The sequence below is a fragment of the Anser cygnoides genome, chromosome 4, assembly GCF_040182565.1.
Source record: "Anser cygnoides isolate HZ-2024a breed goose chromosome 4, Taihu_goose_T2T_genome, whole genome shotgun sequence".
Lineage (NCBI taxonomy): Eukaryota > Metazoa > Chordata > Aves > Anseriformes > Anatidae > Anser > Anser cygnoides.
In genome coordinates this window covers 76,450,185-76,473,803 of record NC_089876.1, presented here as the reverse complement: position 1 = coordinate 76,473,803, position 23,619 = coordinate 76,450,185, and the positions used below count along the sequence as shown (strand labels likewise).

The window sequence follows — 23,619 nt, the reverse complement described above, 5'->3', positions numbered from 1 at the left end:
CACCTTCAGCAGGACCAAGAAGCTTATTTATTAGCTAAGAAATTAAAATTCATAATCCTGCAGCCATGCCTTTTCTGCCCTTAACTGCAAGGGCTAGACCCTATATGGACAGCCATATCAAGATTTTGACAGACTTCACTTTAAATAGGAACCCATCACGTAAGCAAACTACTGTGACATTTTCCCAGGTCAGAGCAATGTCAGAGGCAGACACCCCCAAAATTAATCCAATCATTTAGAATATTGACTAACATATCTACAAGGAACAGAATCTTTGCCACCTATTCCCAATATGAGATTTCAAGACTGAGTTAGTCTGGTAGTAAGATCACATAATATAAACCTGACATTCCTGATATTTCTAGAGATAAAAATAAGTGACATAGCATCCATATTTTTCACATTTTCTTTACATGTAGAAAAAACAGAAGAAAATAACCTGATCCAAGCATCTCTGCAAACTGTTACCTTTGGTCTCTCAAAACGTCAGTGGCGTGTGTCAACTATTATCGGCTACTAATGCCAACACAATCAGGCAAACAGCATAACCTAGAGAAAGATACCTGCTTTCACACAGAGCATACTTTCGGCACTAGCCTCAATACTACAACAGAAAGTATGACTTATGATACAGGGAGGTTTTATTAAACTATTTGTCCAACTTTAGCGTTAAAACTGTGAGATTTTTAAAAAGCAAGCTTGGTTTTCTCTGATGATTTGCCCCCTTCCATACATAGGTGAAAGGCAACTCCTCTAAACTGTTTGTTAATTAATAATAATCAACATCAAAATCAGGAAAAAAATCATAGCAAACATTTAAGTCAATTTAAGCAAACAATTTGAAATCAACATGCAACAACAAACGGCTCACCTGGATAGCCACCTCCTTCCAGGGCATCATAATTGTTCAGAACAGGAGAGGCACTGCTAGTAGTAGAAGAACTATCAATTGCTAGGGAGGGAAAAAAATAAAGTTAGGTGACTCAGAAACAGCAAATTTTTGAACAATTTTTAAGAAAGACTAAGATATTTTCAAAAAAACTTATATAAGAAACTGAAGAAAGATTCTGGTGAGAAAAGAAAAAGGGAAGACCACTTCAGCCCTATGACTTGAAAGCAATTATCACTGCAAAAAGGAGAGGGTAAAAAAAAAAAAAAAGAGACAAATAATCAGCATGGTATTAAGCAAACACACACCAAACATCAAAAGAAGGAAAAACAGGAGGGCAAAAACAATGAAAAAAAGTTGTTCCTTGAAACAAAAAATATTTTTCTAATAAATTATCATGTGTTTCTAGACTAGGTGAAATGAAGTAACATATGACATTGTTAAACTAGTCTCTGTCATGACTTCCTCCACGACACAAGATTCCTATTGTCTTCAGAACAATCACATACCATTCCCACTCCAGGCAAAACGGATGCATTTAATTCTTTCTTCCTTTCTCTACTGTTGTTATTCAGAGCTTCTTTTGTTTTTGATGTAAAGCTAATTTCTACTGAAATAGAACGAACAAGTCTGGTACAGCCAAAAGTAACTATGTAAAAAGTACCTGTGCTAAAGTAATGAAAATAAGGAGTCGAAATTAGAAAGAGGAGATGGACAAGCACATGCTGATTGGTTCTGGAGGGACTGCTAATGCTTAATTCGTAGTTCACCCTATGCACATATTCTGAATATCTGACTGTAAAACATTACATGAAAATATATTTTAAAATATTTCTACTGGTGCCATTTTATGTACATTTCCAAAGAAAAAGGGTCAAGGAGATTAAATGTATGTGCTCCTTAACAAAAACAGGCCATGAAATTTAACAGAAATGAAATAGTAAGTCAAAATTTAAAAAAAAAAAGTAAAAAATTTTTGTGGCAAGACAAGCAGAACAGATGCAGAGGAGAGATGCTGATACTGCTCTACTCAGAAGGATCAACCGTGACCACACATCCCTTTGTGAAGCCAAAACTATTTCAAGGGAAACACTTCAGTGGCCAAACACTTGAGATTCAATCCCCCCTCAACTGATGTTTCCAAGTAAAGATGCTCCTGCAGCTGTGCGAATATAACATCGCTGAAATCTGGGAAACATTATTAATACCAAGGCAACATTATGACTGTACAGAATATTTTTGAGCATGTTGTCTTTAAAGCATTCAGGTAAGAAATAGAAAAACAGGTCCAAAAATTAACGATAGATTTTACATTAAAAAAATAATATATATATACACATATATATAAAATAACACTGTTAGACTTATACATCGGTTTCCAGTCCTGTATCCCCCACACCCTCAATTTTCCCTTTGGTTTTGAGCGTTATAAATTAATGTAAGTGCAATATTTATTTATTATTATTATTATTTATTTATTCTATAAAGTGAAAGAAACAGGATTCATTATTTTGTGCTCTACCACGAATAAGAACATGGCTTTTCTAGGTTTGCAAAGTCCTAATACTGAAAAGCCAAAATACACTTTTACTAGGTCAACAAGATCAAGATTTTAGTTTCCAACTAATTGTTTTCATCTGACCAGAAGAATTTTTCTGCATTTCCAAAAAATACCAGAAGGATATATGCACAGCTTGGGACAGCTGAGACTAGTTCAAGCTTTCTGATTTAACTATTAAGTCACTGGTTACAGACAGTTTTCTCCACAGTAAGTTGTATTCATAAAATCTTAACCATCTCTAAAACAGCTCCATGTAAAATTTGTTTATTCTTTTCCCTAACAAGATATTAATGACACAATGACTTGCTAAAAAGGAAATATTATATACTTCAAGTCCTGCTGGAACAGGTAAGAGTTCCAGCATAATCTGGCAAATATGTAAAAGTAGAAAATATTTCAAATGCATGCTATAATTAATCAGCTTAGTCGTATTTCTACTTAAAAAAAATGAACAAAAAAAAGCCTCATTTTAAACATACAGATGAGTTGTGTTCAAAGCAAAATTTCAGATACTTCAAAACATAAAAAGGTCTGCTTAATGAAAGAACATGAATTCTTACTGAGCATCCTATATACTTACTGAAGACCTTATACATAAGCCCTTTCCTTCTCAAGGTCATTCAATTTTTTTAAGGCACTGATGCCCACAAGAATTATGCCCCATTCTGTTTTCTCCTGGTGAATATGTGGTTGTCTACAAAAACAATGAGTTGTGCAGTTTCCTGCACACTAGGCTCAGACTCTAAGCTGGCCACACGTATCTGAAATCTCACTGATTCTTCTTCAACAAAAAACACAGGAACTTCCACAAAATGAAACAGTTGTCCTATGCTTAAATTAAACTACGACAGCTGTCAATTTACTTTAGTACTGTAAGCACCAAGCAAGAGAACACATTAGGAAAAAGGGGAAAGAAAAGGTTTATAAAGGAAAAAAATAGAAAACTGACTAGCCAGAAACAATGCTTATAAAATACTTTTAGGATTATGTAATTATTTACATCAATACGACTTATACTTTTACACAGTTTGTTAAACTGTTTTGCAACATACTCAAAGATGTAACTACCAAAAAAAAAAGCAGCTTTGAGAAGCTGTGTAAACAGAGACAACCAGATGTACAACACATGTTTTTCATAAAACCACTTGCATATCCTGAGCTAGAAATCTGTTAGGATTTACATTCACCCCTGGTGATAGGGCATAAACCAGGAAGTTTATGGGCTGCCTGGTTGCCCTTTCATTCTTTTGCATAAGAGATTTAACTACAACGGTAGCTCAAAGGCTAGGACTTCAGCAGAAGTACAGAACTTGAGAAATACAGGTGGCAGAAAGCATGAAAACTCTCTCTGGTAGGTTTAAGGAACAATGTAAGGAGAAAAAGGTTGCAGCTGACAAAAATTGGACATCTCCTTTGACAAAAGCCTTGGGATGAGATTGGACAAAGATATTTATCTGCAGGACACTCACTAGGGAGCCCTGCAAGAAAAAAAAAGAAAAAGACCAAAAAAACACAACTCTCCCAGTTCTTTTAACTTATTCTGAAGAACTGGTCCAAACAGCAGCCGCATCAAAACTGCCAAAACAAACTTTGTTTTGCATTAGTCAGAAGAAAAAAACAAAAACTCCAACACGACTCAAGAAACTAAGGTAGCAAGAGGTACTAAGCTAGTTTTTAAAACCAGGAAATTTTGACAAATACAGACAGAATCCTTGCAGCCAAGAACATGACATTTCAATCAAGCAGGACAAACTGCTTCTTAAAAACATCAAATGCACTTAATTTCCCCACAAAGCAAGCAGGATAAAACTTAACCTATCTTCCTGAATTGCAGAGATGTGCCATAGGAGGAGGAAGAAAAGCAGCACAAATGATTTCACTGCCTTAAAATAAACACCCTTATCACCTTTCAGTATTTACTACCTTAATTATAAGACTTCTCCACATATAGAATGGGAAGCCAGGTAAACACTGTTTAACATGATGATAAAAATGGTATGTAGTTGATTAATTTGTAAAACAAACAATTATCAGTCTGTACTTCTATGGCTTGGTATCTTTGCTTAAGAGTTTAAAACCCACTGAAAATCGAAATGGTAGAACTCAGGGAGTCTTTTAAGTTGTGAATATTATGTAATGAGATACATAAAACATCTGATATTAATATGACAAAAAAAACACACCAAAACATTTGATGGCCACTGCTGAACCCCTTTTTGCTTACTCTACTATTAACATTTGGAAAATTTCTAGTTAATTCGATTCGTGATGAGTCAGAGCAACTTTCTGCCTTAAAGGAAGAAAAATAATTTCAGAGGATGCAAATATGGAACAAAACTTGAGTAGGAAGAGAACAAGATACTGGTGTAAAGCTAAAGCCAACCTGCTTCCTCATCCTCCTCATCCTCTTCCTCATCATCTGAACTTGATGACAAGGGAGCTGGTGCAGAGCTAGCTTGATTATTAACATATCCACCATACTGCATGCCTGTGAAGTGGAAAGCACAAACATAAGAGTCAGACAGACAGGAAAGATGAAAAACAAAAGTCACAAATCATTGCATTAAAAGTGAGAGAAATCAGCCATTCCAGAGAAAATCCCAACGTGCAGATAGTTAAATCTACAACTCTCGACCATCTACAGCACTAGACCCATAGTTCATATGTGAACTATGTACAGCAGAAGCAGTTTTTAGTGGGCTAGTTAAGTGTTAGTAGCATACAGAAGTTAGCAGAAAGTTGTGTGTGTGTGTAAATTATTAAAAACATACGTAGAAAGTCTATGTGTATGTATCAGTTTGGTCACTGGAATACTTTCATAAAGTGATATGCATATATAAATGTGTTCTTTCCCAGGTAACTTTAAGTTGCATTATTAAAACACTGATATACAACTTTTGCTTGGCACACCTGCCCTTTTAAGGCAGCAGGCACTCACTTTGGAATTCTGAACGCTGCCAGATGTCAATGAAACAAACTGCTGCTGCAGTGTGTTAAGAGTACAAACGTACACTCCAGCAACACATCCAGTGAAATTTAAATCAGGTAAACCTGAAAACTTAAGTGTTATTTTAAAATGGTGCCTAAATTCATGCTCATAGACCATATTTGAGCACCTAAATACACTGTCCACTGGTGACAACTCACAGGCACCTCCAAACCATGTATATATTTTAACACAGTATGTACTTCAAACATACGTAAACAACACACAAAAGCAGCACATACACATACCATTTTTAAACACAGTAAAGCACACAGCAATGGCTTATAATTAATGTGTGACATTACTAATGCAGCCTAAACACTTCCAAGAAATCTCAAGCTTCTCTTGGTGTGGGGCAGTGTTAGAAAAGATTTTAATACATGTTTGCAGTCAGGCAGAGAGATCCTAAGAAGAAATGCAACTTTCTCTCCCAGCAATCCAGTGGGCCATTATTGCAAGAAAATATCTTAAGGCTTCAAAATTGAGGAGTTTGGATTTTTTTTCCCCTGTAGAAACACTGTGTCAGCATCACTGTTACGTATTTTTTTCTAATTTTATTTTAACACTATAATGCACTACAGAAGTGTTGTAGCTACGTTAAACAATCTGAAACCACTGTGGTAATTCATCCTCCCCTGACCCAAAACTTATATCTGCTATACCAATCTTTGTTTTGTTTAACACAAGGCCTACAAATGCTGTTATTTTCCTGTCTTTTTAAAAAAGGTTACGAATGAACCCAAGAGGACAGCTTCAATTTCACTTAAGAAAAACAACATAGTCAAGGCAAAGAGCATCTGTTTACAGATAAAGTAAAAAGAAAATAGAACAAAACCCTATCACAACGTTCTTGGGAAGCTGTAACTTTGATACAGAGTTTAGAGGAAGAAGAGGCTGATAGTATTTCACTTCATCTGGCGCATATCGCTCCCGTGACTCCGGTCAAGTTTCTCCATAATACAAGACACAAGGATGAAGGCAACCAAGGCACAATACTTCAGTTTCTCTGTGCTGTTAACACACAGGACTAACTCGACTGCTTCATTATTCTCATCTTTTACGATGGTACTGGATGCACTCAATACAGAGGATTGGAAAAAAACAAAACAACCCCAAACCAGACCACAGCTGAAGAGAACACGTTTTTTCTCAGGCCTAGGAGAATTCTGTGTTATGGTGAAGGAGAAAAATCAACTTAAAACCATTAATGTGCAAGTAATGGGAAGAAGATTCAGAGCAGAACAGGATAACAAGAAATGCAGTGTAACATAAACGTAGAGCCCAAGCGAAAGATGCTCAGCCCAGCATGAGTGCAAAGACAGAGCTCTGCCATACAGCACATCAGTAGGGCAAGAAGGGAAGTAGGTGTGCCTGGAAAGGGCACAGCAATGCAAACGTGCCAAGCACAGGCCAACGGGAGGAAAGGAGTGAATCAGTCATTCTGCTACGCCCCTTTGGAGGAATGCTTTTTGGAAAAACAAACGAGCAAGCAAAGAAAATCCTATTGCTAACAGTCTCCCTTTTCCAGTTACTGGTCATAGACATGAAGTAGGCAAGTCAGAAAGAATACAGAGAAGCGATAGAAATATGCAAGTGACAGAATTAAGTAATGACAAACTATGCCATTATGAGGTCTGGAGGCAGGACTGGTTTGACTCTCAGCTGCCTAAGCAGTTTGGGTGTATTTCTATTTTTGTTGCCAGCAGCACTCCCAATTTCTGCATGTAGGATACTGTAGCATTCTGCTAGCACAACTGTCCAGAATAACAAACAAATCTGGGAGCTGATTTGTCCAAAAAATAAACTAGTTTAAAATGTCAGGCTGAGATGGGGAAGCCTCCCATCCTGGTCCACAGCCCAAAGACAGCCCCCAGCGGATAGCACGTGGGAGAAAGCAACCAAAGGACACCCATGGGTGGCTGAACACAGCAATTCAAGTGCCAGCGTATCGATCCAATCACATGCTCGGCTGTGCAACCCAGTTCTGCTTAGTATTTTTTTACAGTGGCCAAAACTTGTTAAAATCTTCCACTCTTAAAAGTGTGAAAGCTTACTTTGAGACCATTATTTATTTTGAATGAGATTACTTCACCCATCTGGCTTAAAATGCAACCACAAACGTAAACTGCAACAGCTGTAAACCCTGTTACTAGTGCACCTGTATTACAGTAACAGCACACTAATGCTTTATCCCACCTTATTTTACAGACACCTGTAAACATCTGTGGGAGGAAGCAAAAGGCTAAACTGTGTTAAGGACTCGTTTGTCTATGAAATAAACCAACTATTTAGGTATTTTAAGCAACGACCACTCATCACAAAAGACTCACGTGGGTTACGTTTCATAATAGAAGCCCCACCAAAAATGAAATAACTACATGCAAAAATATACTATATTCTAAAGCTCTTTAACTGCCTCTCTACTCATTAACCCTCATATTTTCCAATGCACATACCATGACATTAAAAACACCCTACTATTCTATTCCCAACAGTAATTTTTACAACATGAACCCTCCTCTTCTCCACTCTTAAACTCTTTGCTTTACATTATTTTCATTTACTCAACAGCTCCTCTCATCATCACAAAACCTAAGGAAGTCTGTAAGGTCCGACAGGAGACACACACTCAGAAGTTCATCTCTACGATGTCATTTTCAAGTGGATAGGTTTATCTGCATAACTCAGTATGGATATTTATATAAGAAACATGAATGAAACAGGTTTAATACAGTTTAAGTGTTTTTTTTTTTTTTTTTTTTTGCCTCTGTTAGAACTCAGCCAACTAAATAATTACAATACTTTAATACTGCATAAGAATGTTCACACCGGGGCTTAAAACAAACAAACCAACAATTCAAATTGTTTTTCCAGAATGCTTCCACGTAGACAACACTACTGCATAACATGACTAAAAAAAAGACAAAATTAAAAAAAAAATCAGTCTATTTCACCACTGCCTGAGAAACACTTGGAATTCTAACAACCCCGAGAAATATTCAGATGAGTTAGATTTTTTCAGGGTGTTAATTTCAGCAAATGAATTTATCACACTTAATTGTTGATAAAGTTTTACAAGAATACATCATATATTTCAGAGTCCTAAAAAGAATCGAACTGCAAAAACTTTAAAGTTTTCTAATGTTTTATAAAAATATCATCTAAGTACAGAGACAAGTGCGATGACAGATATGGACTTACTAATGCTTAATGTAAATACAACCAGATGGATTCAAACTCTTGTTGACTTTGCTATATGCTCCTGACACACATATATATAGGGTCGGTTGTAAAGCATGCTTATTCATCTTCATACATACTGCACATTATGGCAAGCACAATTAAACAGCTGAAATCCATTTTGTCATTTGAAACATTTTCGCTGTTTTTTTGAGCAAACACATTTGCAGAACAACTAAATTCTATCCTGTACCTAAGCAAACTATAAAACTGTGCAAGAAACAAGCACAATTAGAAAAACTGAACTGTTTTCCTTGAAATGGTACACTGTAGAAAGGTCTTGGTAGCAATGAGTAATTATTTTTGTAAGATACACAGAACCAATTCACAAGCAAATTATTTCTTTGCAGTCCCTACCCCACTGGAAAAAAAGAAGAAAAGGAGGAAAAGGAGAAATTAGGACATTTATGTCAGGGGGCTTTGAAAGTTAAGAATAAAAAGCATGCTGTGACTATCAAAAAATGATTTTGAGAATTATTTTGAAGGCTAGCTATACCACCTTGCTCTGGACAAGAATCATTGTCTGCTTGTGCCCTACACACTAAGTTATGTCTCCAAAAGAATTTAAAATCCTGAAATTACCAAGAGAAAACACAGCAAAATGAAATCACTGCAATAAAATAGATTTGGAATACTTGACACAGAAACATTTAACAGTCTAAAAGGCAAGTCAAAACATCAGGGTAAAATTAGCATGGCAAAAGAAGGCCCAAGACCCAACTGATTCTTTGCCAACAGGCCACCAAGGTGAGAATAGGAAGAAGCTCAGTAAGAACCCCCTGTTCTCCAACAAGAAACCCTGCAGCAGCTTTCCAAAGGAGCTTGCAGCTAGGGATTAAGACGACAATTTCATTATTTCTAGTTTAAGTCTGATTTTGCAACAAGCTGATTACAAAAGATCCTTTTAGGACCTTCTTCTAAGAAGTCAAAATAGTGAGAAACTTTTTAGAAAAACAAGTGAGCTAAGAGAAAGGCTTTGTAAGGAAGAGACACAGGCAAGCCGAAGACAGAGTACAGCTAGGAAATCAAACAGAAGAGCTAAAAAGAAAAAGACAGAACGACAGACCTACAAAACAAGAACTCTCAGGAGCCTGACAAAGACACAAGAGCAGTACTCTAGTGAGACAAACATAAAAGAGCAATAAAGCTTCCAGCATTCACATGTGCACGTGGAACAGGGCAGAAGTCTGTATTGTATCCTCCCATTCCCTTTTAGTACCTTCCTGAAGAGCTGACTCAGGTGACTGTGTGACAGAGGGGGACGATCGTGGCTGTGAAGAAAGTCCCGAAGCAGATGTCCTTGCTGAGGAGATCACAGCAGGGGAAGCAGATGTTCCAACCCCAGGCTTGGTAAACTGAATGCTCTGGCTTGCGGAATGCACGGGCTGTAAAGAATCAACGCCACCTGAAAAGGGAAGAAAGCACAAACACCATTTGTATTTGCACAGGCAATTACACAATGCAAGCAATTGTATTTAATATTGATTTCACAGTAACTACAAGAACACAGTACTTTGGAGACATGTCATCATACAAGTAAACAGGAAAGAGGAGGTTATCTTTTTTAACATTAAATGTTTGCAATTTAAAGAACTCCACTAAAATTAACAGAGTGTTCAACAGCAAAAAAGGAAGACACAATGCAGTATTAAAAAATCAAGCAGAAGCTGAATTAATCCATTTTTGTTCCATCCCCAAAACACGATGCTTTCACAGGTTCCTCTTCCTAGGTAAGAGGAACAGAGCCCATGCACGATCCCTCCCCGACAATACTCCTCTCAGCAGCAGGAAACCTGTGAGGCAGCTGTGTAGCACAGCAGCAATCTGCCTCCCCTGCAGGCTAGAAGCTTTGCAATTTCGTTACTCAATTATGAGACCCGTATTCTAAGCAATCTGCTTCAATCAGCCCTGAGTATGCCACAGAACTTCTGATGTGTTTTAAACATCTGGACTAGATATAATCTGCTTAAAAAAAAAGTCAGATTAGTGCTTTGAGAGATTTAACACAGTCCAGTCAAAATTCCTATCAGATAAGGACAATATAACTTCAATTAAGTTAGTTTTAAAGAGAGTCTCTCCTTGTTTATAAGTTGGAAAAAATCATCATACGATGATTCTTTTTAAAAACTACTCCTTTCTATAAACTACTGACGGACCAAACTGTTAAAAACACGAATAGAAAGAAAATAATTTGACCAACCTGACTCAGCAAACACCAACAGAAATTAAGCAACGAGATTCAGATGTTTTTATTTGCCGAGTACCAATTTAGGTTATCGAAATCACTAGAGGATTCGCGTGTAATTGCAACTCGGCTTCCTCCGCACACACAGCTGAGCAGTGCATACAGCCCTAGACTTCCTCCTAAATAATGGAGCTGGCATTTGAAAGGACTTCGTGGGGAAGTTGAGGCTTCCTTTACAGGGGCAAAAAGGGGAGGTTTAAGATGATTCTCCTGCTTTTCTAACTTACCTTCAAAATCGACAGCAAAATTTTCACCATCTTAATGGGCCCTTTATTACAGTGCAATTTTCAAATATAGCATGGAGCTATGCCTACTGCTTTTCTTCAAGTATTATCAAAATCTAAATTAAAATACATACTTCTTCCAAGTAGACACACAGCATTTTCTACTGAAATGTACTTGCTGTAACTTAAGCTTCTATACACGATGTCTTGTGGATACCCCATAGAAGCACACGTGAGCAGAAATGTTGTTAGAGAGCTCCACGGCTTCCTCAAGCAAGATCCAGTAGACGACGAGGGGGGATCTTTCACATTAGTGCATCTACCCGGCTTCTGTAGCAGAAAGAGCTGCATATGGGGTTTGGGTATCTTCCACACCAAGGCGATAGAGTGATAATTGCAGCTTTAGATACCTGTACTGCTGCAGAGCATGATAAACTCCGGTGCCACAACCAAAGCCAAAACCTGTTTACACCTGGATTAGCCGAAGATGAAATACTTCCTTGCCAAGTCCAAGATTTCTATTCTCAAGCATAATCTATCCAAAGTATCCTATAAATGACACAGTTCCTTCAGACTTACTGTGAGAAAATGTTTTTAAACTTTGACCAAAAAGATATTTATTTTTTTCTTCTTACAGAAATCCAACCTACAAAATTACAAATTATTTTGCAACCCTAGAAAGCTTTGGGAAGCCATACATAACTAAATACAAAGGATTCTAATGGAAACTTGAACAAATTTTATCTCTAAAAATGCATTGTTAGTAACTCATCTCATGAGACAATCTACGGTTAAAGGAAACATGCTATCAGTTTTTTGTTTTTTCTCTGTCTAGCCGGTAACAAGATTGCACCCTGTTACACAAGTACTGATCAATTTAGGATGATGCAATTTAGGATTGTAGATCAAGACAAAACTGGGCTGACCATCAGTTTAAAGTTTCCCGTTAGCTTGTCCAGGACAAGCCCAATTAGCCCATGCAACATCCCGACAATCGCTGTCACGAGAAGCACATAAAGCCAAGACCTTTGTCAGACTGCAGTAAACACAAACGCTTTGTGACAGAATTTTCTACATTTCCCCCAATACTCCCTCCCTCCTTCAATGTGCACTGACTTTTCCTTCGTGCCTTTCAACCATGAACAATCTCCTGGACTGAAAAAAAGCAAATGATTTTGTAACCAACCACTTGGTTGCAAAGGCCACCTACCAATAAAGATCTACAGGTAAAAGGTATGTTACAGACACGATCTACAGAGCTCTGTAAATCAGAGGTAAATCCTCATTTTTCCTATGCACTACCCCAGAAGTTTTCATTCCAACTTGAAACCTAAACTAGCAAAGTAAATCATAGTAGTATCTTTGTGTTTAAGAAGAGATAGGAGAACCATCCTGAGTTGCTATATGCATGATCTTGATTTATTTCCCCCCAATATAGCTGTATCCACAATACTGATTTATTTCCCCCCAATATAGCACATAATTTCTACCAAGACATTTACCAGCTCCCCACAGCTTGGTTTTCAGCAGCATCCTATCTGCACAACTTTCTACACCTTGGCTGCAGCCCCTTCCCCTTTTTCCTACCACACCTATGCTGCTAGATTTACAGAATTATACCTTAAACTCCTACAGATGTGGGGCAGTGAGGACTCGAGACCCTGATCTGACATAAAGGGAAGTACAAGTACGTTCATGAGATCGTGAAATTGAAGCGTCTCCAGCTCAAGCTGCCTGCCCACAGCACAGTCGACAAGATCCATAAAGCAGAGAAATCCATACCAGGCACCCTCAGGAGTCCTCTCTCACTTCCCCCCCCCCCCCCCTTCAGGAGTGGGGGGAGACTCAAGTAAAATTTGGGCATCCTTGCTGACAAAACACATGGATCCACACAGACTGGAAAGTACCAAGAAAGTCTGAATGCACCAATTTCAGCTGAAAAATCTGGAAAAAACAATAAGGAAAGCTACTGACCTAGAAAAACAAAAAGCCTAAGTAATACAGCATGTGTTATTTACATAAGACATCATTGTTTCCATATAGATTCATACCAATACTGCTATGCTGAAAAAGAATTTAAAACTAGATGAGGGCATTTTTGTTAGAGGAAACTAGTTTAAACCAGTCAGAAGAAAATCTGAAATATTTGTTTCCTACTTAATTTGCACTCCCTAAAGCAAATAAAATTATTCTTACTGGCTGGTATTCATCAAAACAGGCCAGCTTCCAGAAAAACATTCTTCTGACATTTCTTCTTTTCTTCCGCTGAAATTTCAGTGAGCTCCACGGAAAATACTTTAATGATCTCAGATAGTGGCTGACGAAGTTTTAGAAATACAACATGATCTTCTCCTGTGCCCTCAGCTCAGTGGTTTGATTTTAACAGGCATCAGCAAATTTGGGGCTTTCAAAGGCCGTGCACTTATTCTTTAATTGGTTTATTTAAAAATCCGATTGTAAGTACAACACTTACAACTTTTTAACTCAAGTGTAAAACACAGAAATTACCACATTTCAGAAAGTTATGCCAACCTGAGTTTCTTGGGCAAGTCCCGTGTAAACACAGGGATTTTATTCAATATTTATTTTATTCAAAACACAACATTCTTCTCTATAAAGCATGTCCCATTTTCCTCTCAAAGAGCTCTCAGCGTTCACTAACTGCACAAAACTAGTATTGAAAAAGTACAGTAAGTCGGTAGCATCCTGAGTCCTTCCAAGATGTACTTATCTATAATTTAAGGACTGTGAAGGGTCCTCTTTCATAGCACAGCAGCAATGACAACAAACTGCCTTCTCAGTATTCTAGGAGTAGGAGAGGGTAATAAAAATTGCTTTACGTGAACCGTTTTAGAAAGCATACTTCGGAATTTCAACATATCAAACAACACTCAAACAATTTCACGCAGAACAGACTGCAATCGTTTTCCATCATTTCCCTCCTGGAGAACAAACAGCAGGAAGGATGAAACATTCCTTCTTACAAACCATCATAATTTCCTTAAATTCCTCGTGTGTTATATTCATACTCTTTCCAAAGATGTACAAGAAATGGCAAGTCATTTTCAAGATTACTTTTTTTTTTTTTTCTTTTTTTTTGAAGGGTGCTAATGCTTCAAATTCTATAGGAAGTACTCCACCTGAGAACTGTAAAACTGCATTGGGAAATTCAGAAAGTATATCAGTGCCCCAAAAAGTGACTCAACTACGTCAGGACCAAACATTCATTTGGCATCTTCTACTAGCCTGGTGTTATAGCAATTGAATTATTAATGCATTTTAGCCAAAGATATTGAATCCTACACTTAAAAAGAAAAAAAATAATCACACAACAAAAATGGTCAGGCTTTGTCAAAGGCAGTCTGCCTAGCCTCAGACTTCGTAAGTGATGTCATTCTGTAAAATTAAATAATGACAGGCTGGTATTCTATGAATCCTAATTGTGCAGTTGGAATTAAATCTGTATCTAATCAATTGTATGTGGCAATTCAACCTGTTCAGATGCCTACAGTGACATATAAAGCAGTCAAGTACTAGCATAAGAGTGGGACCACGTCAATCCAGGCTTTAAATTCCTATGAAACTGCACCAAGGCTGCTCTTTGAGCAAGATTTCCAGCCTGCCAAACCAATGCTGCCAGCAAAACAGCCCCACTTTCCCTTCAGTCCACCTACTGGTTGCTACCTCGATTTGCTCTCTCCCAGTCAGCAAATCCAGAGTCATTTGCGTGTTGAGCATGAACCAGGAAACTGGTTCAGGCTGAAAAGAAAGAAGTTAGGCTCCAGATAAATCAGTTCCACAACCCAGTTCACTGGGTTTTAAATAAGCATGCCCCCTACCTTTGAGTAACGTACCTTACTCAAAGGTAGGGGGCATGCTTATCTCAGAGCTTTACCAGCTCAAGAAGAGTTTGAGTAAGAGTAACAAAAACAGTGGATTAGTGTTTATTTTCATAACTACAAAGCATGTACCTATTACACACTACTACCACAATCAGTTCTATCATCAGCTCTTGGAAATTTAAGCATGAAATTATTACTTCTTCTCGAGGCCACATGTTTACTCAATCACTCCCTTAAGAAGTGCACTGAATGGCTCAGGAGTAAGGCATCCGTGACTGTTCTTCAGAGTCTGACCAGCTGTGTTGCCTCACCTTCAATACGGCTGTTCCTTACTATAAAAGATACGAAAAAATAAGATTTCAAACAAAAAGGAGGCAAAATAATAGGCACTTAAATGAAAGACTTCTAAATAAAGCATTTACAGTCTGAACAAACAATAGATGGTTTTCATACGACTACTGCAAATCTATTCTGGAAGGATTCTGAACAAACAAGAAATCTTTTCCATACAACTACTGCAATAGCCTAGATGGATACCTGCATTCTGTAAAGTCCAGCTATACATTCTGTACCCAACAGAGTTCATTTTTCAGACATACTTTTAAACCTTGAGTCCCTGAAATAACTTTTTTTATGCTCAGCCTTGAAATACCATTAATTTCAGAAGCTTTTTAAAACTCTCCTTTTTACTTTTCTTAACAGTATTTTGTTTCATTTTTGAAATACTAAGGAAAACCACATAATTGCAACACCATATAGAGACAGAGTTCAAATCTACTATTTCATCTTCTAAAACTGTGCTAAAGGATGCCACTCTGTATTACAGTTTTGGGAAAAAAAAAGCAATAACAAAAAACAACCAACACTGAAAATGAGTTCAACCTTGACACGTACTGTATGAACTTGATTTAAGCTCTGTTGGTTTCCCCAGTCAAAGCTTTACCATCATCAAAACCATGTTTTTCATAAGTCCTTGGTCTTAGGCTACAAGGACTCTGAAAACAATTCCAATGCTTAACTATAATCTGAAATAACTGGCATTAAAAAAAAAGGAAACATTCTACAATTCTCTAACATCTGTCTCATCAGAAAGGAAAACTGTTAGTCTTGCACAGCTTACAAGTGAGAACTGCACACCACCAGAACATTACCAGCACAGTAAGACAACCAGAATTTGCTTGCATGCACTATTTGGAGAATAGTGCATTCAAATGAAGAGCAAAATGTTTCCCTGTGCGTGCCCTCCCACATCTCTAACCCCTTCCACCTTTCTTACCCTTCAAAGCTGTTGTCAGTTTTCCCACAAAGCAGCAGAAGCTGCAGCTACCCGCAAGGACTCAGTCTGCTTCTCCTCACCACCTCATTCTCTACTGCTGCATCCACGTGAAAATCATCCTGCTGTTGCTTACAAAAATCATCTAAAAACACCTAAATGGCTGTCTCATTCAAATACTTATTAAAACAAACAAACAAAAAAAACCCACACAACTAATTGCCCCCTAACCCATTTAGGATTCCACTTTTTCTGAAATTTCTGAAGAGAAGAGCACACGCATGTTCACTTAGGTAAATGTTACAGAACAAATTTAACTCCTGAATTAACAACAGAACTCTCTAGACAGAGATTGAAAAAAAAATTACATTTTCAATAGACATATCTAAGAATCTACACCTTCCTTCAAAACAGCACAAAAGACTTCCCTTCCAAGCCAACTTAAAAATGCAAAAACAAACAACAAACAAAAACACACAACCAAAAAAAACCAACCACAAACCAACCAGAAAAACCAAAACCCTAAAACCATCTGCCCAGTAGGGTCTTTCGCTACATCGCTCAGTGGAACATGTCAGTGATATGATTAGCCGCTGTTGTCAAGACTGTGATAACCAAATGAGAAATGCCTCAAAAACCAATAAAGAGAATTCAAACTTGTGATAGAGAATTTTACGTACTGAATAAGTACAAAACAACAAAACCGTGATTTCTGATGTTTCCTAGGCACATCTGGAAGTTCACTATCTTTCAACTAATACTGTACCTGTACTTATTTGGTTGTTTACTTTAGCAACTGATCCAGTGAGATTCCTGCTGAGGTTGTCCGGAATGGGCTGAGCAGATGAAACGGTTGGTAACGCTGAATTATATCCCACAGGAACATGCTGTTGAAGCGAATGAGGTACTGATGTACTCGGGCTAGAAAACATATTTGTCTCTTTGAACTGTCCGGCAGCAGGTAGGCTCTGAGAAGTAAACGCCTGCCCGTATATGCTGCCAGTAGCTGCAGGAGGATAGGAAACGTTAGGATACATGGCACTAGAAACCACGGGCATAGCGTAATGATCAGAATTAAGGGGAAATCCCTGAGATGCCACTGAAGAGCTGACAGAAGTGCTGTAATGATTACCAAACGCTGAATATGACTGCTGAGCACTCGTATGCAAGTAGGATGCAGGTGGTGTTGCTCCTTGAACAGGTCCTTCAGCCGGCCCCGCTGCATGGGGAGGTTTGCTGTAGAACTGCTGCGATTCCCGGGTATTCAACACGTTGGTGCCCACAGAAGGGGCCATGACATTTTGTGCTGGTGCTGAATAGTAGGTGGAGTGGTAACTAGCTCTATACTGATCACCCACGTGTGGAGAAACAGCTTTATTGGGCACTTGGGAATAGTGTCCTGAGGGCGCACTGTAGTTTGGAGGATGCGAGCCATAGCCAGAAGGGAACTGCATCGGACTCTGCACAGGACCTGAAATGAAGAGAAAACATCTCGATATATTAAAGGTGCATCTGCTAGTAGTGCCAACGAACTCTGTACCTACTGCAACTAACAAACAACTGCTTTCTTCTTGATTTCCCTCCCTATCTTTGGGGTCAATGTCCATCAACAGAACAAAAAGAACAAACCAAGTACAATGCATGTAGAATACCATGTTTGAAGTAATTTGCAAACACATGAAAGTACCAGAAAAACGGATCCTTTCCATGCCAAGATCCTATGCATCACAGCTCTATTTTGAATATTTTAAGGTTTTAGGAAAATATTTAAGCAAGTAGTGAGCAACGGTAAGCACCAAACTGGTATTTCAGTGTCTGAACATAACAATACACCCTACAGGAACTGAAAATGAAAAGCTGCAGACACATCGGTATGTCAACATTGTCTTGACAGCTCCCCAACATGGTGACCAAGATAAAGTGCTTTAGAGCATTTATTTTCCTTTATGTTATTTTATGCTTTTACAAAAAAAAACCATCATTTTTATGAAACCACGAGGTACCTGACAAGGCACTTATGTTTACAGCCTGATACTTACATCAGGTAGTGGAGATGTTTGTATCAGAGAAACTGACCTCAGCTGTCACTGCAACTGCCTCTGCAACATTAGAGGTTAATTACATACTGGTCCTGCAAGGGTAGAACAAGTACTTGCTTGTTACAGACCAAACATGAAGTATGTCCTTTTTAAAATTATTATTATTTTTATTATTAATTGATCAAGGCTTTAAGATTTACCATTGATCAATTTCTTTTCCTGCACCCTGTTTTTATTTTCTAGTGAACCGTACATGCATTTCCCTGGATCATTTCCTTTAAACTCACCACACCCTACTGCTTACATCCCGCTGTGTGCCCGTGTTATTTCCCAGCTCTCAGGGAATAGAAACACACAGCATGACACCGTGCCACTCACATTAAACAGCAGCTGTGGCAATAATGAACTGTCGATTTGCCCCCCTATATTTACTATGATAACAAAATACAAGCATTACTTCTCTTGTATGTGCTTCTGTTGAAGAATCAAATTCAGAAAAGTCACTGTTCTCAAAGTAACATCCAGGTGGTCTATGATTAACTTGCAAGGCAACTTTAATAATGATTTGTTAACAGAATGTTGTAAGCAAGGAACATACTGTCCAAAATTGTTCTCTGATAAAATTAAAAATGACTTTTCGTAAGTGACAAACCCAGAACACTGAGCAGAAGAGAAAGGTAACAAACAAACAAACAAGAGTGACTTGGACCGCTGGGCCAAGAAACAGAAAGGCCTTTAGGGAATAAGCATAAGGAGCTTAAGAAAATACAGACAAAAAAAAAAAACAGAGACGTACTAACAACTTGGAGCCATACGTAATTTTATGCTTCTGATTCACTGCTTTTCTGAAAAAGTGGGAGCTGCTTCCTAATGCTCTGCAGCTTATTCTCCTTTAAGGGAGAATGATTTTCAAGTTAGTGACTCACCGACAACTAACTACAGCCTGCACTTACGTGACCTTTAGCAGACTTTCAACCTGCTTTTTGGAAGTCTGAAAGAGCAAACTGAAAAATACACAAATAACATATGTCTGTCACGGCTTACCGCTTTAAGCAGCTACAACATAGAAGGCAGCAAGGAAAGTTGTTTTAGCTGAAGAGTCTGCGCATTTGTTCTACTATGGTATGGTATGCTGAATAAACTAACTGAGCAAGTATAATTTAGAAACTGGTTTAGGAGCACCTCACTTTAAATAAAAGGCTGCACATCAAATCATCTCATAAAGTCTTGCAGTATCCAGCTCTGGTTTAAAAACACATACCATAAGGAGAGATTATATTACCAGTACAAGATACCAGTTACCACACTACAGAATGTCCAAGTTGCTTTTATTCCTATTCCTGACATCCATTATGAGTTTAAAACCGCACAAGAGAGTACGAATCCCATCAAGAACTCATTAAGAAAGACACAGTTGACATTTGAAAAGCAGTCTTTCGGATTTCAAAATCCTGGCCTTTCAAAGCAAGTTTTTACAACTACAGAAGAAAGATCATTCCCATTATCTGAACTGAGATTTTTGTCCATTTGATCATGAAGAACGTGAACAGAAAGTAATTTTTCAGTGCAATTAGTAGCTGAAGCTGCTAATGATGACTAGATAATTGGGCCGTTTTTAGCACTGGAAATGTGGGTATGTTTTTGGTGTCATTTTGAGATCTGGTTAACTGCACGATCTGTGCTGGTCTCTCAGGCAGTATACCTTCCTCTCAAAACACTTGACAATTCTCTTCTAGAGAAATGTAAGAGGAGTTGAAAAACTTATCTGCACACAGAAAGCGCACCGCTAAAATGCCATCTCCATAGTGGAAAGCAAGGAAACTCTCCTTCCACAGACAAATTAATACCTTATAATGTGTAAGTACATGTGGATTAGTAGGAGAACCCTGAAAGCCGTATCACTTTTTAAGGAAAAAAAAACACTATAGGAGGGAAAAAAAAAGTGCCATGGCTATACGAACACCTATATAAATTAGCAAAGTTTGGCTTTCTAGTGTCGCGTGTGTTTGTACTCATGCCCAAGCCTTTTCTTACCTGAATAGCTGAGCCTTCTGCCACGCACCCTCCAGGTACGTATCCCTACAATAAAACCGCCCTTTCTAGTCAAGAATACCTGTTAGGTGTCCACAGCTGTTATCATCTCTGTGTCCACTGCAGAGAACACTCACCGCAGCTCCCTGGTCTCTCTCTAACCAGATGGACATGGGGCAGCTTGACCACATCTCATCAAGCTCTGCACGTCCTTAATTGCCAGCAAAGGACCCAGAAAATCAAGTCACTGCTGAGCTCTCACAGCAGCTCAGTGATGGCATCAGTCAGCCTCCCGGTTTCACAAAGCTTTCAGGAATTTCATACCTCTACCCCCAGTATCAAATTTAACTGAAACTATCCAGAAGTTCAAACTTGTGAGGAGGGATGAAAACCAGTCCTAAAGGACTTCATAATTGAAATGATGATCCTGAAATATATCATATATCATCAGTATCCTGATGATACTAACTGTAATCTCACAAAACACTCGTAGATAACACTAGTCAAAAAAACTTCTCTAGAAACATGGAAATTCAAAAGAGTTAACCTCTCAGAGTTACAAATTTCAATACATTATACTGTTAACACTGAAGTCTCCAGTGGCTACTGGAAAAATACATCATTTTTTAGTACTAATTTAACAAGCAACATCTCATTATGCTGGTATTCGGAAACAAGTCATTTTCTGGTTATGTATAAAGCTACCTGTAAAACCGCTACAATAAAATTTCCATGAACCTGCAAAACTTTATTCAGAAGAATTGCTGGTACAAGCCCCTGACTGACGAACAAAATACCAGGCAATGACCCCTTTCTTTTTAAATTACTGAATTTAAAAATGGAATCAAACCAAATACATGGAGAGGAAAAAAAAAAACTTTTTTTTTTTTTTTAAACTTACACTAACACTAAAGTCCCCAAAGGTCTCAAATGAATGCGGTCACTGGACTGGGTAAATCTTATTAAATACAAAGCTGAACATCCTTGTAAATATCACTACACATGCAATGAGTTTCTTTCTTTCTGTAAGAAACAGCCTCTCTTTCATCAGATCCCCATAACTTCAAAGGTTTAATCTGAAAAATCTAGATTTTATGAAACTAACATGTATAGCACTCTGCAAACAACTGAAACAACATGCTATGGTCTGTTTTACAGCCAATATAGAAATAGTTGTATTCACTAAAGTATCTTACATTTAACCTTCCTTATACTGATGTAAAAATAAATTTCAAAAGCAATGACTATCTTCTTTGTGAAATTTCGTTTCTATTTGACAGAAGTTTCCATTACTCTTTTTCTGTCGCTATTCCCCCTTCTATTACAGTTGTTAAAAAAAACATAATAATTAAATCCTGTGTTACAACTTCACAAGATTAGTACTTGAAGAAGACCGATAAACTCATCTAAAAGCTTTGGAATAGCGTTGCTAAAACACACGAAATCACAAATTCGGATTTCTTAGCCTACCGTGGTATATATCGGATGATTTGTAGGCATCTTATGAACACGGAAGGCAAAGGTAAGTTGGGCAGTTAGCAAGTTATATGATAAAAATGCAAGATAATTACTACACGCTATAAAACTTCTCAGAATTAAAAAAAAAATAAGCATATGTTTGATTCACAGTAAACAAATAGTTTACTAGAAGGTTTAAAAGATGGAATATTGACAGCAACATGAAACCAACTGATTAAAATAATAAATCCTAATGACGGCCCTTTAAAATTACTGTTTCATTCAGTTAAAAGTACAAGGGGAATACGCAATGTCAGTTTCTGTTTATTTCTGTGAAACGTAACTCCAGTTCATTGAGGAGGTTGTATCAGAGTCCTGACAGCGTGGCATTTTAACTAAAAGCCACATAAGCTGGAATTTTGTGGGTAATTCAGAGAAATTTCAGCTTTATAACACTAAAGTTTGAAGAGCGCATCCGAGGCATTAGTTTCTCCCTAAACTACGTGCTTACCTCCCTTTTCATTCACCGCACTACCTGTGGGCAAAACCTCCTTCGGAGGCACGTAGGAGCCCACCACCGAGCCACCCTTGGGACACGAGCAATATCCACGAGAGAAGATTTTGTAGGTCATCACCCTCAACAGCAGCCTGCGCAGAACACCGCCAGTGCACAGCGAGCCTGGCTGCGAGATAAAAGGTTTACCAACCGGAGCCAAAATCCCGAGGGAGATACGAGGAGGCCCGATGTCGGTGCCAGACCATCGTTAGGCGGGGATGGAGCAGAGGCAGGCTTTCTAAAAACTTAACAAAGAACTGGTTTCGCGGCCCCCGCGGTTTAAAAGCAAGGAGCTAATACCTCGCAACGCGAAAAGCGAGCCACTGCTTCGGGAGTTGGCAATATTTCATATTCTCCGGCCAGCCACGATTCACAGCTCCCCCCAGCCCCACTCCCCCGCTGCACGGGCACCCTGACCCCGCAGCACCAAGGCCCCGACCCGCCTTCTCCTCCCTCCCCCCCCAGAATCTCCCCCAAACCCATCCCGTTTCCACACCCGAGGCGCAGAAGAGGCGAACCCCCCCCCCCCCGGGAGCCCCGAGCCCCGCAGGCCGGCGGCCCCTCACCGTTGTGGCAGCGAGGAGCGCCGCCCTCGGTCGCCGCGGCCTCCCGGGAAGCTGCGGGCCCGCCCGGGTACATGGCGGCGGGCGGCCGCGGCGGCAGCCCGGCGGGCGCGGACATGGCTCCCCGCAGCGCTCCGCCCCCGCGGCGGCCGGGGGTCGCCCCAAGGGCCCCGGTAGGACCGGGCACGGCCGGGCAGGGCTCGCGGCCGGGCCCGAGCGCCGCTCCCGCCGCTGCCGGCCGTTAACGCCGCCGCCCACAGCGTCCCCTGGCGGAGCCTCCGCGCCCCATTGCCGGCGCCGCCCTCCCCCGGCTGCGGGCGGCCCCACGGGGCATGGCCCCGCCCGCGGGGGGGGGCTGCGGGCAGGGGAAAGGCCTCGGGGAGGCAGGGAGCGCTGTGGCGGGGGGTTTCTTTCTGTGGAGGGAGTGTGGTCTCTGTATGAGGGCTGAGAATCGTAGAATCACAGGATCATTAGGGTTGGGAAAGGCCTCTCAGATCACCTGGTCCAACCATCACCCTGCCACCAATGTCACCCACTAAACCCTGTCCCTAAGCGCCACGGCCAACCTTTCCTTGAACGCTCTCGGGGACAGGGACTCCACCACCTGACCAGGCAACCCGTCCCAATGCCTGACTGCTCTGTCTGAGAAGGAATGTCTCCTAATTTCCAACCTAAACCTCCACTGGCACAACTTGAGGCCATTCCCTCTAGT

General features: G+C 39.4%; 1 protein-coding gene across 3 annotated transcripts in view; it reads right to left on the bottom strand.

The window, feature by feature from the left end:
• Positions 1–23,148, bottom strand: part of SEC24B (SEC24 homolog B, COPII coat complex component) — a 44,439-nt gene extending 21,291 nt beyond the window's left edge. Inside the window, exons 1-5 of one of the 3 annotated variants that reach the window (XM_066996431.1) lie at positions 22,911–23,148; positions 17,027–17,731; positions 9,896–10,081; positions 4,834–4,938; positions 872–952 (exon numbers count right to left, since the gene is read on the bottom strand). In XM_066996431.1, the coding sequence (XP_066852532.1) occupies positions 872–952; positions 4,834–4,938; positions 9,896–10,081; positions 17,027–17,731; positions 22,911–23,025 (1,192 nt within the window). In that variant the 5' untranslated portion in view covers positions 23,026–23,148. Of the gene's footprint in view, positions 1–871; positions 953–4,833; positions 4,939–9,895; positions 10,082–17,026; positions 17,732–18,299; positions 18,359–22,910 lie in introns of those variants that run through there. The other 2 variants (XM_048066375.2, XM_066996432.1) reach the window with 2 other exon arrangements.
• Between the last annotated feature and the right edge of the window lie 471 nt (positions 23,149–23,619).